Source organism: Aythya fuligula, chromosome 11, assembly GCF_009819795.1.
Source record: "Aythya fuligula isolate bAytFul2 chromosome 11, bAytFul2.pri, whole genome shotgun sequence".
Classification (NCBI taxonomy): Eukaryota; Metazoa; Chordata; class Aves; order Anseriformes; family Anatidae; genus Aythya; species Aythya fuligula.
This window is the reverse complement of record NC_045569.1, coordinates 18,807,123-18,825,656: the sequence shown is the minus strand read 5'-3', so window position 1 is coordinate 18,825,656 and position 18,534 is coordinate 18,807,123. Positions and strand designations below refer to the sequence as shown.

The 18,534-nt window shown below is 49.7% G+C and overlaps 1 protein-coding gene across 1 annotated transcript in view; it reads right to left on the bottom strand.

Annotated features, from left to right (window-relative positions):
* Positions 1–13,090: 13,090 nt before the first annotated feature.
* The window catches only part of PLEKHO2 (pleckstrin homology domain containing O2), a 28,047-nt gene continuing 22,603 nt past the window's right edge, over positions 13,091–18,534 (bottom strand). The window contains exon 6 of the mRNA XM_032195158.1: positions 13,091–17,813. Within this exon, the coding sequence (XP_032051049.1) occupies positions 16,584–17,813 (1,230 nt within the window). The 3' untranslated portion in view covers positions 13,091–16,583. The remainder of the gene's footprint in view (positions 17,814–18,534) is intronic.

Genomic DNA, 18,534 nt, shown 5'->3' with positions numbered 1-18,534 from the left:
GTTTTCCATTTTGATAATTCTAGGAGGAAGCAAGCGGGCACTGGTTGAGCTGAGGCTGGGAAAGGACCAGATCTGTCTTGAGGAGCTTTGAGGTAAGTGGAAAAAAAACAGGGCCCAAAGCAGCCGATTTGTGGGTGAGTACCAAGAAACCACAAAGCTGGGTGCTTGTCCTGTCAGTGATGTCCCACCACCATGCAGAATTGTGGAGAGATGCTGCTGCCTTTTCACAAGTGCCAGGCAGTGACTGCTCTGGCAGCAATTCTCACCTGAAGCTACGTGGGAGCTGCTCTTTCTGCCACAGCCATTTCAATTTAGCCTGTATAAGGTCTCTGAAGCGGGTCTGACCCTCACAGCTTTCTTGCCATATCTAATTTTGGGGGTAAATGTGGCACACGAGTGTTCTCTGGGATGTGTCTGAGCAGCTGGTAGCTGTTCCTCAGGAGCCAGATGCTCGCTGTTTGAGGTCTGTATCAGTGGTGAGATACAGCTGCTGCTGAAGCAAGGTCCTAGCTGTCAGTTTACATAAAGCAGACATTTCTAAGCGAGACTGCACTGCAGGAACTGCCTCTGGTGGCAGCCTCTGACCCGTCCTGGAAACCCGCTGGTAGACTCAAAGGGTTCAGAGCTTGCCCAGTTCAGTGTGCTTTACCCAGACCTTGTCAAATGACCTCTTATGTCTTCTGCCGGCAAAAGGCGTCCCAGATTCCTTCATTGCCTTCCTCTCACCCGCCTTTTCCAACAACTTAGCCCTGAAAACAGTTAAAATCACTTAAATGAGGGCTGCATGTTGGAGCTTTCACCCTGTCACCTGCTGGCAATGTCTGCTAAACCCTGCCTGCTGGCCCTGCAGGGGATATCGCTTCAGGATAGAAGTGATCTTGCAAGGACCCTTCTAGCCCCACAGCTCTGATTTCTCTGCTTGGTCCCTGCAGCACCAGGTTTGCATTCCCTCCCTGTACCATGCCAACCGGTCGGTCTGTCAGACTTCACCCTTGTCCTGGGCTCCTCTCCCCTCCTCAGAAGGAATCCCCCGAGGAGTCATCTCCCTGTGCTCTGCAGCCCTGCTGGACCGCCGGTTTTGGGTGAGAGCACGCAATCACAGCGACCACACGAGGGTGCCAGTGCTGTTTACCTGCCGCGATTTGCTGCGAGCAAGGAACTCCAGGCTGTAGCTCCCTGGTTCAGGCCAGTCTTGGGGGACACCACTGTCCTGGGGACCCTTCTGCTGCAAGAGAGAGAGCGTGGAAAGATGCAGTGAGGCAGGCCCAAAGCCAAATCAGTATCCAGAGGGATGTGGAGATGTAAAAACCTTTGCTCATAAAGAAAAATCCTTCTGTGGGCGCAGCTACACCCTGTGCAGAGACACCAGAACTAACTTCACTGCTGGGCTAAGCCATCGGTTTCCATCTCATCGGAGGCGTGCTGCTGAGGGCTGTGCAGCCAAGCGCTGCACTGATGCAGCTGTTTTGCTGCAGGGACCACCGGCAGGGGCTGCAGCTGAGAAATGGAGAGATGGAGAGCGCTGCCTCTCGCCCCAGTGGACCCCGAGCTCCTGAACAGTCACAGATTGTGCGTGGGGGTCTGTGATTAGCTGCTGGTCATAGAGCTTTGGATTTGGGTTTTGTTTTCCTTTTGTTCAAATTGAATTTAAAAAAAATAATCACTCTCTGGTAGGAAAAGCAAACATAAGGGCTGTCTGGGTCCAGGGGAAGCCCTTCTGGTAGAGCATCCTCCCCTGGGAGAAGGAAAAGCTGGGTTTGATCCTTGCCTCTGCCTGAGGGGAGATGGAAACCCTGATCTCTACAGGACCCCAGAGAGTACTGTAAACAGCAGGCTGCAAGCTTGTCTGGTGCAGAGAGTTTTTCTTGCCCTTTCCTGTTATTTTAAATAATTAATGATTTGATGGAGCGGGGAGCGTAGAAGGCAGGTGTCCTGTCTCCCTCGAGAGGAGGCTGCGCACCCGGCTAGACGGACGCTTGCTCTCTCGTGATGAATATTTAAGTGTCTTAGACAAATTGGAGCAGCGCCAGCGGGAATGACTGCGAAGGGCTGAGCCTTCCCCACTGGGTACCCTAGTGCCTGAGGGCTGGGGAAACAGCTCTGGAAAGGGCAGGCGATAATCCCTGCTCGTATATAGGTACTGTGCCTGGCCCAGTGACATGCCAGCCTTGGGTGGCACCTCTGGCTCTTGCCACTCTTTCCTTATGCTGTGAGAGAGCTGGGGATGGAAAGCTGTCCAGATTTAACCTGCCACTGTTAGCATCATTGTCTGCACCTGGCCCAGAACTTGAATCAGCTGGGAGTGATCTGGGAGTAATGCTGATCTCAGAAGAGCAGGAGCACAGACGTACTGGAAGTTTGCATCTGTGGGCTTGGGCGTTTGCAGCTGGCAGAAAAAAAGCAGTGTAGGCAATTCCTTCCATCCTTACCAAATAGGTTTGTGTTCAGGTGTGGAAGGGATGAAGGCTTTCTGCTGACACTGAGTACAGAATGTTGCAGGGATTTATTAACAGCACTAAACACTTGCCCACTTGCCCAGTGATCCATTTATTAGCTAACAGACCTAAAAGAGCACTTGGATTTTCCCTCTAATGTTGTACTGTAACAGATGACAGGGGGAGGTGATAACTTGAGCTCTTTTTGCAATATATGTCTGATACTGACCCCGTCTTCAGAAAGGTCTTTGGCTTTATTTCACATGAAGAAATCTAAGCTGGCTTCGTGCTCTTTCTTGCTTAGAAGTGAAGCTCTCTGACATAGCCGTTTGTGCCCAGTTTTTACGTGTTAGTTTAGGATAATCGTTATTTTCAATCTCCAGCTTTCAGAAATCATGAGTCAGGCCGTTTAAATCCATGCCATTTTAAAACGCGCCTCTGTTTGCCCTCTGGTTTGGTTGTATGCACAGTGATTTTTAAAGTCAGTCAGATTTGCAGCTAACCATGTAACGCAGCCCACAAACCAGCATGTGTTTATGCAGAAACAGTTGCTTACCAAAAGGTTTAGCAGATCGGACTTGAATTTATTTCCTTTGGAAGCAAATCTGGAAGGTGACTCCTCCTGCCTGCAGCTGATTGCAGCCCGGGAAGCCAAGCCTCTGCTTCCCTGGAGCTGCCCACAGCGGGGGAGCCCGGCTCAGGGAGCAGCCTCCTGCCCTGGAGGGTTGTCTTTTCTGGCATTTGCTGCCACGGTCAGGAAATTAAATGCTGCATGGGAGAGGGGCCGACCACATTCCTCGTCCTGTGTTAATGGACTGTCGTTACACGGCTGGGTGTCAAACAGCACAAGGTGCTGGGATAGCCACGGAGGGCTCTGCGTGGAAGCACCCAAATCAGTTCCTTTGGGCCCTTTGGTGTGATGCCATGGGGCATTGTGTGTTTGTGCTACTTTACGTCCTTGCTGTGGGTGTGAGAGAAACTAAATGTACAGATTTTGTGTCCTGGTTTGCAAACTGCACCTTCAGACGTGTCCCAGCAGCATGGAATCCACGGTAGGGCTCTGTCTGCATGTCTTCATGTGTGGCTCCAGCTGATTTTTTTTTTTTTATTTGGGCCAGGCTTTGAGTTGTCCTGTAGGCTAGGTTATTTTTGGTGCTTCCTTTGATAACTCTGTTGCTGGGACATGCTGCGAAGCCAAAAATCCTCTGGGAACGTCCCAGCAATGCACACAAAAAAACACCAGCCCTGTAGCTTCCAACAGTCAAACATACGAAGCTTTCAGAGACTGTGGAAACCTAACGGGACTCCACAGACCCGCTCTGGAAGCCTGAGGAAGGATCCATCACTTTCCTCAAAGGCTGTATTCACCTCCTTTCAGGGCTCCCAAGAAGGAGCAGCTTGTTAGAGAGACCTGTGGAGCTTGAAACCTTTGCCAGTAATGATTCAGGCTCAATTCTGAAATCAAATATTTAGTTAAACAGAGACTGTCTGATGACTGGATTAAACACAGACGGCCTCTGAGTGAGCTTAGCACTTCATTTCTTTTTTTTTTTTTTTTTGTCAGTGTCCATTTCACAAGCCTATAATTCCATTTTTCCTGCCTTCCCAGACTCTGCTTATCCTGCGTAGCCTCTCAGACGATGCAGAAGGAGGTATTTCAGCAGAGCTCTTGCTCTAGGTCAGGAAGCACGCCGTACCACAAAGCAATCTTCTCTGTCTCCAGGCTCAGGAAGAATCCAGTGTTACGGGATCGGGATGAAATCATGTGCTAGAGAAACGCAAGGGGTTATGTTTGTTTGGGTTGAAGGAAAAGTCTCGAGGAGCCCAGGGAATGCCAGAGAGAGCAGGTGAGCAAGTCTTGCCTGGCGAGGCGTCGTGTGGGGTTGACACAGATGGGTCAATCCCTGCTAACAGCGCCTGGAAGTTGCAGTTGGTGATTTGAACTTTCCCGTCCTGTCCGTGCCATTTTCCAAAGCTCTTAGGCCTTTAAATCCCTTGAAAAGATAAATGGGCTTAAGCTTCTGTGTAGCTCTGAAAGTGCAGCTTACACTCAATTAACACTGTCGCCGGGGTTGTTCCTGGTGATCGGGTCGCTCCTGTTATCTCTGCCCTTCACTGACACCACTTCAGGACATCTTCTAGCTCAGTTCCTTCTCCTTGCACTTGTGGAGAGCTGAGCTCACCGCCATCCTGCGGGAATGCATGAGAAGCAAAAAAAAATCTGCTCAGTGGCTACTTACACCTGAATGATATCTTAGGAAAAGTACTACAGGGAGGGGAGATGCACTATTTCTGTGATGCTTGGCAGTGAGGAGGTCTGTGAAAGCTCATCGTGCTCAAATTCTCTTAAGTCTGTGCCTGAGATGTGACCAGCAGCCGGGAGATTTCTGGTGGGACAACCTCAATCTCACAGCCATTATCAGGTCCCAGTGGTTATCCTGGCTCTGCTTTGAACTGTTCCCCTTGCTAGCTGAGGTCAGCCTGGGCTTTCAAGGCCAGGAATATTAGACTGATATCCTCTTTAAACATCTACAATGCGAAGGAAAGCAAGTGCAGCAGGGAAGGATCAAAAGGGCAGAAATATTCCTCCCTGCCTGTGAGAGCAGACGCTCTGTGCTGGGGCCGGTGTCCCTTCCCTACCAGGTTTGCATGCGATGGTTTAATCGAGCGAGAGTTGGTTATGGGAGGTGGGGGTGGCTGCATCCTATAAACCCAGCCCTGATGGACACTGCTTCCCAATCCCCTCACTGACGTGCCTGCAGGCAATGTTTTTATTCTCACTTTCTGCATGTGTAAACGAGGGCGGGTCCCCTGCTTCCTGGCCCTCTGAGGACTGTATGGCTCCTAAAGGCAATCCTGGCCCTGCTTTTATCAGGAAGAGCGCAGCTGAAATGTGGGATTTTGTAACCAGTAAACCTCACGTGCTGAAACCTCCTGCCAGAGGCACAGCCCCGAGCTTCTCCAATGTCATCCTGTAAGGCTCGATGCAAAATTTTAAGCAATGCAAAAAAACACTTATGTTTGGGCATTTAATAAAATCAAAGCGGAGGCAAAGGGTCGATAGAGCTGCGATGCCACTGGTGTTTTTGTTTCTAACTCCATGGTACGGCACGGCGTGCAGCAGGAGCCAGGAGCACGCTGTCAGGAGGCAGCAGCGCAGCTTTGGAAGTATTTTTCTGTCTCTCAGCAATTTTCTTCCCAAGCCCACAACATCTGTCTCTGTCCCCAGCCACATGCAAGTGCACCGAAAGTTTGTTCCAGGCCTAATGAGTAATTTCATGGTCCTGGAGTCGGAGGCGAGGGGAGGGGGCTGGGGAGGCAGCTGGAGCCGTGTGCTTTGCGAGGAGCTCTGCAGATGTCAAATCGCCGGCTGATGGCTTCTATTTTATCGCAGCCCACCAGGCTTCCCTTTACAAACCTGCTGCTGGAGTTTCTGGTGATCAGCGCCGAACCAGCTCCCACACGGGCTGCTGATTTCCAGGGGGCGTCCTCGCTTCTGGGCACGAGCAGCCTGGAAAAAAATAATGTCATTTATTTGGAGGAGGTGAGGGGGCTCAGCTGGGCGTCAACTCCGCTCCGCTCACGGAAAGAGCACGAGTGCAGAGCACTCTGCCTGCCCTGCTCCTGTTTCCAGCACGTGGGGCTGGTAGAAGGAGGGATGAGGGAACAAATAACCCCGGGCAGATGTGGGATCGTGTTGCTCAAGCAGCTAGAGGGTGCGCGTGGCGTGTGAGCACACACACAACGAGCTGGCTCCGATGGCAGCCGGTCTCAGCGGGCCTTTACAAAGCCCCAAGCCCAGCTTTCTCTCCGAGAAGGGACAGAGCTATCTGCAGAGAGCGATAATCTGCGCGCAGCACAGGAAGCAGAAGGCAGATGTTGTCACGTTTATCGTATGTTTCCAGCACAGGGGCTTCCTCTGGGACAGGCCTGCAGAAATCAGGCCCTGGGGCAGGATTCGCACAGCTCCATGTGTTTATCCAGCACATGAGGACACGCACGGCTCTTCCTCCACCTGCCCAGGTTCTCCTCGTCTGGAGAGGAAGTTTACCTTCACTTGCTGTGACTCAGAAATAGAGCCTGATTCATTTTCCTGGTATTACTCACAGAAAGGGAAAGCCAAACGGCAACCGGTCTGTGCCTGTAGACACCTGTACCTCTCCAGCTTTCTGCTCGTTATCTCTGGATGAGTTTCTGTTTATCGGCGCTAGCACACTTCCCCTGGTGAAGCTCCTCTTTGCAGAGAAGTACTGATCAGAAAGTGAAGTTTTCTACCCCTACAGCCAAGAGGAAGAGTGCTGGTTCTCCATAACTGCTTGCAGAGTTCCTGAGATGGGACCAGTTCAAGCTGACACTTCACAGAGGGAGCTGTCAGCAGAAGGAGCAAGCACCAGACAGATCCAGGAACGGCTGCAGAGGTCCTGCAGCTCCTGAGCTGACCGCTGTGCCTGCAGGGAGCTGCTGCTGGTCTGCCTCTAACAGGTGCTCAGCACTAACAGATCCTGCTCCAGTGACGGTGGCTTGTTGAGGACCAGCTATTTGGGAAATTCATCTCGCCAGCAACCTGGGCTTCTGCCCCATGCCTCGGCTCCCTGCTGTGAAACAAGGACAGGAGCTGCTTGGGGTCCGTGTAGGCTGCTAGTCCTCAGAGGAAGGGGTGGTGTTTTACTTTCTGCTCCCTGCTCCGTGCGTGGCACGATGGGTGGGTTATTTTGTGCTAGAGAGACCGCATGAGCATCAGCCAGATTTCAAAATCTCAGATTTTGAAAATCTCACCCAAGATGTGCACAGAGAGGCTTTGGTTGTGAGGTGGGAACCTGGGACTGGCACTATAGCCGAGCCCAAACCCATCTTTCCCGTATCATTCCTTCCAAAACCCGCAGTGTTTGCAGCCCTTCTGCAAAGAGAACACAGAGCAGAGCTCCAGCTGGGTGGGCTGTGGGGAAGGCAAGGAAGGCTCTCAGGCCTGGAGCAGCAGTTATGTTAGAGGTAAGGTGGTTTCCTCTGGGCTGTGGGAAGCTGAGGCTTGAGTCTCTGCTCTGAGCAAGGCAGAAGAGGGTTTTGGCCCCAAACCTGGCTCTCCCTTATCAGCAGCCTGCTGCTGGGGGAGAGGCCACGCGAGGGTTCAGTTCTCTCATCGTGTGCCTTGACCCCCCCTGGAAGAGCTTTCTTCAGAAGCGTTCCCCGGGCTCTCAGATTAGAAGCTGGGGTTTCGGGTATTTTCTGGTGGAAAAAAAAGATTTAATTGGAAAAAATTCCTGCGTGGCTTTGGTATGCTTTCAGCTGGCATCCTGCCTGCCCCTCTGAAAACATTTCGGATTTTGAGCGCGAGCACTTTGTGTCAGGCTGGCTTCTTTGCCTGCAACCCTAGCTGAGGTATCCCTTTTCCCCGAGCGGACGGCAGGAGCTGGCTTCTTGTTACGTGGCACTGGAGTGACCTTCTGGGGCTGCCCTTCACGGGAGAGGACGGCTGAGACAGGCCAGAGATCCTGGAGCATTTGGAGCAGTAGCCACTGCCCTGCTGCTCCTAGCAGTCTGCTGGAATAATTGCCACCGCCCCCAGCTCCGGCAGACGTGTTTGCAAAAAGCTCTGCGGGCAGTGGAAGCGAGCTGGTTTCATCATGACAATGTCGTTATCCTTTTAAGGGAAAATTCCCTCCGGGAGCCAGCCCTCAATTACCTCCTGCTCCAGCTCCTTCGTGCTGGAGATGTCTTGTAACACGGCTGAGTTACAGCCACAGCGCTCTGCAGTCGAGCACCTACCCGCTCGGGAGAAAAATATAATTAATCTCTGCTGGCTTCTGTTGGTCGCTTGTGATTGCTGAGTCTGGAAACTGCAGACAAAACCCAAAGGGCTGGCTCCCCTCGTGGGTGCAGAAAGGGTCTGGGGATGTTGGATCTGGGCCCTCTGCCTCTGCCACCAAGGGCTGAGCGGGAGCTCTGGAGAACAGCCCGTGCCCTCCCTGTTCTATAGGGATGGTGGCGCTTGTGACATCTGTAAATGTACTGTGCGTGTCCTAAAAAATGGCACTTTCTCTTCGGGCAACAGCAGACCCGTTAAAACCAACCCCAAACCTGTGCAGTTGCTGCTGCCTTGAGCCAAAACAAAAGGGCTGCAGCCCACGGTGTGACTGCAGCAACGGAGAGTGAAACGCTGCTCCTTGGAGGGAAGAGTCACAGAGGAACAGGATTGATCCCAGTGCCCTATCTGGAGGACTGAAGCGCACAGGAATCCTATTCTGTCTGTCCAGATCCAGACTGAAAGAGCTTCACCATCTTCTGAGCTTTCCCAAGGGTTTAAATTCTCTTCCCCTATGAAGACCAAGGCAGAAAATAAAACTTTTTGAAAACTTACGTAATGAGACAGGAAGTAATTACACGAGCTCCAGCCAAACATGTAAGATCTGTTGCAGCCTTTTAAAAACTCGTTGAGAAAATTATCTAAAGATTAGCTGAGGTGTTGACATCGTGTTTTCATGCCCCAGAGCAAAAATGCCCACTTCTGAATCGTCAGCTTTGCAAAACGTTTTTGTACATTTTTTAAAACCGGGACACTTTTCTAAATACCTAATCCTCTGTTAACAGCTTTGGGTTGCTGCTTTAACCTGAAAATGTTTTGCCAGAAAATTTCTTGCCTGCGATTGCAGCGAGGCCCTGGTTGCACGGTTGGAGGTAGGTGGTTTTGAACCCGCACGGACAGAAAGGCAGAAGCGTGGTGAAGCTGAGAGCTCCGTCATTCAAACACATGACTATTGTTCACACTGACAGCCCTGCAGAAGTTCATCAGCTCTTGGCACTTGGAAACCAGCGGAATTCATTTGCCTGGCTCAGGACATTCAGCCCGTGCTGTTGAAAATTCAGCCTTGGACCAGAGAAAGCTGCTGGGAGGCTCGGTGGCTTGGACAGGAAGGCTGATCAGGCTGATCACCCGCGTGGGAGGACGTAGGTTTGGATCAGGACCTGCTGCGAGCTCCCCTGTGACATCTGGCCCTGATCTTTCCCTGAGCTCCACTTCCCCTTCACCACTGTTCCTTGCAGATACACGCAGGGCGTTAGGCACCGGGCAGCGCCGTGCTGTCATGGTGATGTGGTCTAAACAAACGCAGAGCATTTTGCCAGCATTTCAAAACTGAAATTCTTGTTGCGAATGAAATAGCAGAGGAACTCGGGGTTTTGTTTGCTCGGTTCTTCACCCTGAGACTCTGAGTCATGCTGGCTTGCATGTCCGCTGGACTTCTGGAGATCTTCTAGTCTTTTTGCCAGCTGCAGTGACAGATACCTCAGTGTGCAGTGGTGATTCACATATAAAACTGATTAGCATTAAGAAGCATTTATTTTTGTGCAAGGTAGGTTTCACTGGAAAGCAAAAATATTTTTCCTCCATAACTATTTGAGTTTTTTTGTGGGTGTGAGGGGAAAATATGAATATTGTTTAAAATTTTACTGAGCATCTGAAAACCATTTAGACACCAAGAGGGAATTAAGTAAGGGGTAAGGGGAAGCCAGTAACAAACTCAGATTTTTCCTAATTTCTGAGTAGTTCTAAGGGGAAGGAGGGTCTGGATCTGTTTACGTTGCATACATGCCACATCCCTACCTGTGAATTAGGGCGAGTACTGAGCACTGCCTTCCCACTGCCTGCCCTCTTCCCTTGCAGAAAGCTCCAGGTGGCTTTCTCTTTTAGGCCAGAACATCTCCAAAGCAATTCAGGTTCTTATTTCTCATTCAAATGACCAGTATGGCAGATTTTACAGCTATCTATAGTACTTGCACGGTATGACTTGTCCATCTATGGGCTAGGAATAACAGTTCTTTAACTACTAATCGACCAAAGAAGCAAGATTTGGGGTTCCATTCCTCATCCTTCAAAGGGTTAGAAAAGTCATCAGAGGACAAATTGTCAGCATGGGCTTTTGTTTTTGTTTTGTTTTTGTTTTGTTTTGTTTTGTTTTTTAAGAGGACTTTGGCTGGTAACATTGTTCAGGTCGTCTAATGTTTGCTGCAGAATGTCAGTAGTACACTAATTAAAAATGAAAGTTTCCACCACAGGAAAACGGGTTTGGAGTCCAGCACTTCAATGCTCTGTGTCTTTCCCTTCGTTCTGAAGGGTGAGAAGCTCCACTGTCTCTCCTGGCTGCACAACAAGGCTGAAGTCATTCGTGTCCACAAAACACCATAAGGTCTGCACACTGGAAGATGCTACATGAGAATTGCCAATAATGTTTAGTCAAAAAAAGAGAAAAAAAAAATGGAGCTAGTTCTGGCTTTGTTTCCCAGCATTTCAGTTCCATTCATTTATTTTGAGCAAATTGTTTTAAAATTCATTGTAAACCGCCTGAGTTACAGAGCACAAACTTATCCCCATGGGAATGAGTAAACTGTCCCATGGATCCAATGGGGGCGAGGAGTAAGGAGGTTTTCTTGGCAGGGACACATCCAGAAGTTATGGAGAGCTTCTGTCAGAGTGCTGAGCTCTCTCTGAAGGAATTCTTCTGCCTGAGGAGGGGGCTTGAGATGGGAAAGGGTGAGAAGAGAGCTGAAGGCTGGAGAAGAAGAGGAGAGGAGGAAAGCTGGGGAGAGCAAGGCGGTGTGAGCTGGGACTTGCAGAGCACCGCGCTGTTTGTCATCCCGCTGCTCCACGCGTTCCTCACGATCCCCAGTGAGAGGGCAAACAAGGTTAAAGGACTGAGCAGCCCGTGGGGTTTATTAGCCACTACGCCTGCTTGCTGAGGCTTCTGCCAGTGCCCTGCAGGAGCCATATGGCCGGACAGGACCGCAGGCAGTGGCTCCATCCGCTGTTCCGTGCAGAAGAGGGAAGACAGCCCCACCCTCGCTGCGTATCTGCTCTTAAATCCTGCTGATGGAGGTCCTCCTGCAGATCCCGTTCCAGAACATCCCCACCCTGTGCCTGGAAGACCTTTCTGAACTCTTCGATCTTCTTTGCTGCAAATTAAGCCAATTTATTTTTTCCTTTACGCGGTGGATGTGCTACGCTGCAGACAACCATCCCTCCCGTAATAGCTTCTTGCAAATGGGGTTTGTAATATTCCACTGAAGCTTTCTCTTTTTATCTACAGCTCTGAGCGCCAGTGCTCTGTAATACATATGCACTAAGGAAGGATTGCTTCAGTGTCCTCAGACACAGCTTTACCAACCCTGAACTGAGCAGCCCAGTAGGTCAGGGAGAGGGGACCAACGCCGAGCAGCCGCAGGTGCAAGGATCAGCACCCCTTGCACTCCGAGGGGACATTTTTCGGGCTGATTTGTCACTGATACTGCAAAGAGGCGAGGAGTGGATGGAAAACACATTGCTTAAAGTTCCTCACACTGCCCCAGACAGCGGGGTTGCTGCCGAGAAAGAAATCGTTGATGCTTTGTAACATCACATCGGCTGTTTTCGCAGGAATATTGTGGGTTGCAGAGCCATGAGGTAAGGCACTAGAAGAACACAGTGACTAAGTTTCCTGGAACAAATGAAACACTGGCTTTCCGAAGTATGTGAACTTGCATAGCATAACAAAACAGGGATCTCTGTTCTCTAAACACAGTGGATATGTTCTGTGCTGGCAGATTTTCTAACTGGAAGGGGAAATCTTGGAGAGCTTTGCTGTTGACGATTCATGTTTAAGATAAAACACACATTTTTTAATAGCAAGAATAATAAGTCACCGCAGTAGACTAGCCAATGCTGTAGTAAATCCTTTGGCACCCTGGGACTGGAAGAGCTCTTTCTGCTCTTTCTCAGATGCAAATTATTGAGCTCTGCAGGATCACTGGATGAAACCTAGGACCCCCAATCTCTATTTCAGATTATGAAATAACACAGTCTCTTCTAATTAGTAAACTATGGCCATGCGTTGAATTAAACGCAGTCACGCAAATGTTTCACGTGCCAATACAATGTATGTTTTCATTTTCATGGGCTTTTTAATCATGTTCCATGGGCTTTACTTAGTGCTAGACGCTGCCCTTCCTTACCAACATCAATTTGAGGCCCAAATGTGATGTGTTGTCTGCTTTCTCGGAAGAGGAGAAATAGCTTTTTTTTCTGTAGCATATCTGTAGAAATCAACCGAGTCTTTTGGAAATTCCCTTGGGGAACTGCCCCCTTCCCAGCAGTGGCCTTCAGAGTTTACCAAGCACATTTACCCAGACGAAGCTGAGCTTGTGCAATAGGATGGCATGCACGCTTGCATTCTTTTTCCCTGCTTCCTTGTAACTTCTCAACCCACTGGCCAATTTCCACCCAGTTTCACAGAAGGGAAGCACTCGCTACGACGCCAGTTCCTGCCTTCTTGTTGCTCACTGGCATCCGTGCAGGGGAACGAAGCTCTGCTGCTGCTCAGCACCACGGGGATGACCACTGGGTGAGTTTCACATTCGCTACACACCAGAATCCACATGAAGGCGTTAAGGACGGCCCCGAGAGCACTGCCAGAGCCTGCACTGGGTTGGGTGCAGCAGCCCAGCTGGGTGCCACCCACAAGCCCCAGTGCTTCTCCTTCCTCCAGGCTTGTGGTTAGCACAGCAGCTTGCTCGCCCCAGCCTGACCACAGCCGTGCAACGCGCCCTCCTCCGCAGCAAAGCCCCCGGCTGCCAGTCCTCCTGGCTCCTCTTTGCCCCTGTTTTAGGACAAATGGCTCTTAAACAGCTGATATTTAAAAGGGGGTTTATTGCCAAGTCTCAAAGCTCGTTACAAGCAGGAGCCAAAGTGCTGCCTTCCCTCTGGCTGCGGCAGCTGCTTCTCAGAGAGTCATCCACGTTTGCTTGCTTGCAAGCTCACTTCCTTCCTGTCACAAATGTAACCTGGTGGCACGGCCTGAAACACAGCCTCGCGCCCCAGCGCTCCATGCCCACAGGGTTGCCAGGCACAAGAAGGCAGCCTTAGTGCAGCCAGAAATCAGGTGTTTAAGGGGAGAAACAAAAAAGTGCGTGGTGGCAGGACGTACGCTGAAGATGGGAGGTGCTGCAGGAGGTCAGAGCAAAGGCTTAAGAGGCCAGGATCCCGTCTCGGACTGTGACCAGCACTGCCATTTGCAGAGGAGCATCTAGAAGCACTCCAGAGGGCAGCTACAAGGTAGCCCACCCTCCTGCCTTAGGCAGAGCCCAGCTTATGACCAGAATGAGAAGAACAAAGTGGGAAAACTGCAGAAGCAACGTGATCCGTTGTTTTCTGGGAAGTCCGGGTGAATCAGGCTTAGGGCTGGGCTAGACATTTTAGGATGAAACTGCTAACCCTATTAGAAAAAAAGAGTTAAAAAGTCTCCAACGGAATGTTTTCAGCAGTAGAGTTACCAGGTGCTATGGAGATCCCACTTAAGTTATACCTATTTACAAGAAATAATACAAATCTGGTAAGTTCTGTTAGTACAGCAAAAACCGTCATTAGCTGTAGCTTGTAAAATGATTTAATGTGCTCATTTCCTAACAGATAGGGTTGTTTGGTGGTTTTTTTTTCTGTTAAGATTCCTACCGATGGGTATTCAGTAAAATGTCAGACATTTATTCATTAGAATATCCAGTATTATATAAAAATATACAGTAAATATAAGCACATCCTGGAGGTCTGGCTGTAACAGATAGGGATGTCTTGGTATCTTCATCAGCTCTTTGCCAGACGGTACCCACAGAACACACTGCCACAAGAAACACCCGTGAGAGCAGAAGCATTTGTATGTGCATTAGGGGACTGACCTTCCCATAAATTACCTCCATGCTCATGAGTTTTCAGTTCCAGGCTTTGATTTGCCCATCCTGGAGGTCAGGACTGGCTTGCACCTGGGGATATGAACCTGCACCCGGAGTTTGCCCCGGTTCATGTGTCTTCCTGTTAGTGTGATCTCCTTTTCCCCATCTGGTTTCTCTCTTGTTACAGACCTGCATCCTGCAAACGCCTGCCTGCTCTCTGAAGCTGATGTCCCTCGACTTCCAGTGCGCACCAGGTTCTGACAGCTCACATTCATACCACACAGTGTTCGGTAAACAAAAGTGCACATGCAGAAAAATACATTTAGATAGCAGATAGGCACAGAGTATTGTCTATATGATTAGCCCTTGTCCTAAAAATATCTGAAAGGCAAGTAAGACCCATGGTTCACATTCAATCTACAGCAGCAAATCACACAGATCCAGAGTTTCCTCCAGGCTGTGTGCCTGGCAGTGGGCTTAGGACGTAGGAATCTTTTTGTCTCAACGCAAAGCTTTTGTGGCACCTGAGCCCTGAGTGTCTGACTGTGTAGAACCTCCCACGTGAGAGAATCAGAAGTGATTTTCCATGCATTGTCTACAGCTGTCCTGAGAGGGGGAGAGACCACCCTGGCTGCTTGAATCCAAATCAGAAGATATGGAAGCATCAGCTCTAGTCACTCGCTACCTGTCCTGATGGCCCTGGGTGGTGAAAACCAGGATATTTGGAAGCCCAAAGATAACATTTCTCTGCTCAGATCTGAAGAGCACGTGGGCTAGCCTAAGAAGAGGTGCAGATGAAGCTTCACTGGGCTGCTGCAAAGGGAGGTGTTTGCAGCCCACTGCAGCCTTGTGGAACCTGGGGAATTACACAAAGAATAACAGAAGAAAAGTGCTGACAGTGAGAGAAAAAAGATAAGGTAGCACGTCACTCCTTAAAACCAGTCTGGAAAAATCATCCTTTTCTGTGCTTCCAGAGTCTGGCTTAAGCAAAGGAGAAGCCCTTCAGGATGTCATACGATTCTCCTGAGAGCAAATATTATAGGGAACAGGAGAGAGGACTCAGCTCAGGTACAGCACTGTACAGCAGCGGTGCAAAGACAGGATTTTATCACAACTTTAATCACTAGAAACCATGGGAATTGTGATTGCTTTCAGCAGGTGGGCGGGGGAGCTGTGGGAATTGTGCCAGAGCCTCCTGCAACGCTTTCCTCAGCCCCTTACATAGCAATGCTTTTTTATTTTCGTATACTTAAGCCGCAGGGACCAGCCCCAAAGTTGTGCGCGCAAAATGCCTTTCCCTCCGTACTCCAGTTGCAGATGCCTGTGCCAAACCGTGGCTCTCAGGCTAGCCAGGACACAGCAGGTAGAAACCTGCTGAATAGGACGAGGGATCTCACCCAGACCGGCTGCCTGATATGCCTGCTCCTATCAGTTAGCATCCCAACAACGGGGAGCCAACAGCTAAGGGAACATCCTTAACAAATGAGCTTCTTAAGGACAGGCTCTCCTGGGAAGACCCTGGGCATCTCCTGGACACAAGCTCTCAAAACGTCTGGCTAATCGTTCCCAATTACACAGTGGGGATTCAGAGTTACCAGGTAGGTATGGTCCTTAAAAATGAGCGTGTTGTGCTGCTGCAACACGCTGCTTCCAAGGCCAAGTGTAACCTGCTCTGAATCCTTGCCTCAGTTTCCCTGTTAATGAAACAGGAACAATTAATACGTGCCTGGCAATGATGCATTGAAACCTGCATTCATTTACACAGGGCTTAGCCCACCTAGAGCATTGCCTGGCCGGACTCAGAAGAGTGCCTAGGTCTGAGGACACTCCTCGTAGCCAGGAGCTGGCCAGTTTTGCTTGCCTCTGTGTGCGGTCACTAACTGTGGATGTGGTTTTACGAGCATCCTCGGAGAAGTTTAAGCCATTTATCCTTACATTCCTAGATGTCACTGGGCCAGGTGCTCCAGGAAACCTTGCCAGCAAGTGTATAAACAAAGTAAAATGTTCTCTGACTGGATTTATCTTTAAATGATTGAAGTGGGAAAACCGGATAGGTGCCAGTGTAATCTGGTATCTGCTTGTAAATACAGACAGATGGGGGCTTTTGCTAGAGAAACCTTTCTGCTTCTTTCAAAATCCTGACTCGGTTTGACTACCAGAAATTTTTAAGGCCTGATCCATTGATTTGAAAGTACTTTGGACCAAGTCCCTAAAAACCATTCACATTTTTGAAGCTGTCCTGTAACCTTCTGCTGTGCTGAGAGGATTAGAACCGGACTGGTACGTACAGCATGGAGAAAGAGGGGAAGAGGCTATAACTGAGAGCTCAGTTCTGTCCCATAAACATGGTGCATGCACAGCAAAACACCACCTCTTGAACACTGGCCTAGCAACGGTACAAATCATAAATGGCAAACGTTTAGCCTTGATTTCGAAAATCAAGCTTCTTGGAAGAGTGTGTCAGGGAGCACTTCTCCTATAGAGAGTCACTAGATCCTTTTGCTTTTCTTTCTGTTTCTGTGTTGCTTCTTTTTTCAGTTCTCCAAGACCTTTGATTTCTTGCAAGACTTGCGTGGCTTGCCGAAGTTGTTCTACTGCCTCGTTGAGTAATGTCTCTGCCATCACTGGGGGTCCGTTCCCCTCCTGGACCTGCTCCAGCCCCCCATGTAAAACCTTCTGCAGAAGTTTTTCTGCCTTTTCCCTTTCGCTCGCAACTTTCTCCTCCATTTTAGCTAAGCAGTGATGGGAATCCTTGGGGAGACTTTGGCCTGGAAGTGCTGTCTGGGTATTTTTGGAATCTGACAGCAAGTCTCCCAGAGACGAACTGCGAAGTTTGAGGCCCGAAGTGTTTTCTGCGGAGGTTTTCCCCTCGATAGTTTCTTTTACACTCTCCTGGCCTGTTTCTGCAGCTAAGGAACTTGGTGTCTGTTCTGCTGAACTTTGCTGTTCCTTCTCAGCCAAGCTTGTCCCGTTTTCTTCTTTAGGTTCAGCTGTTGGGGATGTGGACTCTGCTACTTCGCTGCCTTCGACGCCGTTCACCGGGGGCTCGGAGCTGCCAGACCCCAGATCTTCCAAGCCCCCAGCTTCCAGGTTGCCGTGGCTGGAGTTCATAGTGGCTAGCATCTTTTCTGACAGGATCTTAGGAGGAGGAGCAGGAGGCTTTGTAACATCTGCAGCAGCAGTCTCAGCAGGGCTGTCTTTGCTACCGTCTCCTGATGATTTCAAGTCTTCTGTGTTTTCAAGTTCAGACACTGGTTGGTCCCAAGCCACTTTTAGCTTGTCTGGCACGTTCTTGGGAAGAGGAACTGGAGGTTTTGATGTGCCCTTGCTGCTGAGCTCAGCAAGTTTCTCTCTGTTCTCCTCACCTGGCGCCTTGGATTCTTCCACATTCTCCTCTCTGCTTACAGAGTCCTCTTCCTTGGCATTTACATCGTCCTTTGATGCTAAGCCTTCCTTAAGCTTCTGATCTGGAGGCAGAGGCGTTTTGTGTTCCTGGTCAGAAACGCTGTTCTCTGCATCTTGGCTTTCTTTTGTGCCCGTGGGTTTTGTAGGCGGCATGGGTGGCTTTGGAGTTTCTTTCTGAGGTGGCAAATTGTCACTTTCGCTGATAGTGGAGTCAAAGGTGGGTGGTCCATTGTCTACCATATCCAGATCTAGCCTCAGAATACCATCTGACGTAGACTTGGCAGCCTGAAACACAAGAGGGAACTTTTTCAATTTCTATTCCATCAATCCTTTAACTTCAAGGAATTGCTATGGATACAGCGGTATAAACACTCGCGGCATAAAACTGAAGCTGAAAGGCGAAGGCAGGGGATTACTGCTTCACACATCCACCCCCTATTTATACTTACATCTGTCAAAACTGCCAGGAGAATCTGACTGATTGCAGAAATGGTGCTCTCAAGAGCAGCTGCTTCTACAGCTCAAGAGCAATCTACGGAGCTTCTCCTGTGCAGCATCACCCCGAGCCCCCCTCTAACAGCATTGCATTCATCTGCTAAGTGAAAGCCAGTGAGATCTGCTGTGCCAGAATTTAATGAGCTGGGATAATCGTGAGTCCCAAACACTTCACCCGACAAAGCAGGAAGCAGGGTCAGCTCACGTACACTGCGGCAAATCTCGAAAGCATCAAATGGAGCACCCCCGTCCCTCTGCACAGCCCCGTTTTTCCTCCAGACCAGCATGTTCTGTGACTGCCGCGAGCGTTTTTGCTGCTGAGTTATTTTCCGCCTGACAGCGCAGCGACTTGCACAAGAATAACAAAGCCAATAGCCACAAGCAGTCAAGAATGAGGACCAAAGCACAGAATTATTTTTTTTTTACTACTTCCTTTGAGCAGACCATCTCAAAACGTGCTCCACCATAACCTTAGCTTCTTTGTTCTCCTCTTGGTGCTGCGCTCTCAGCT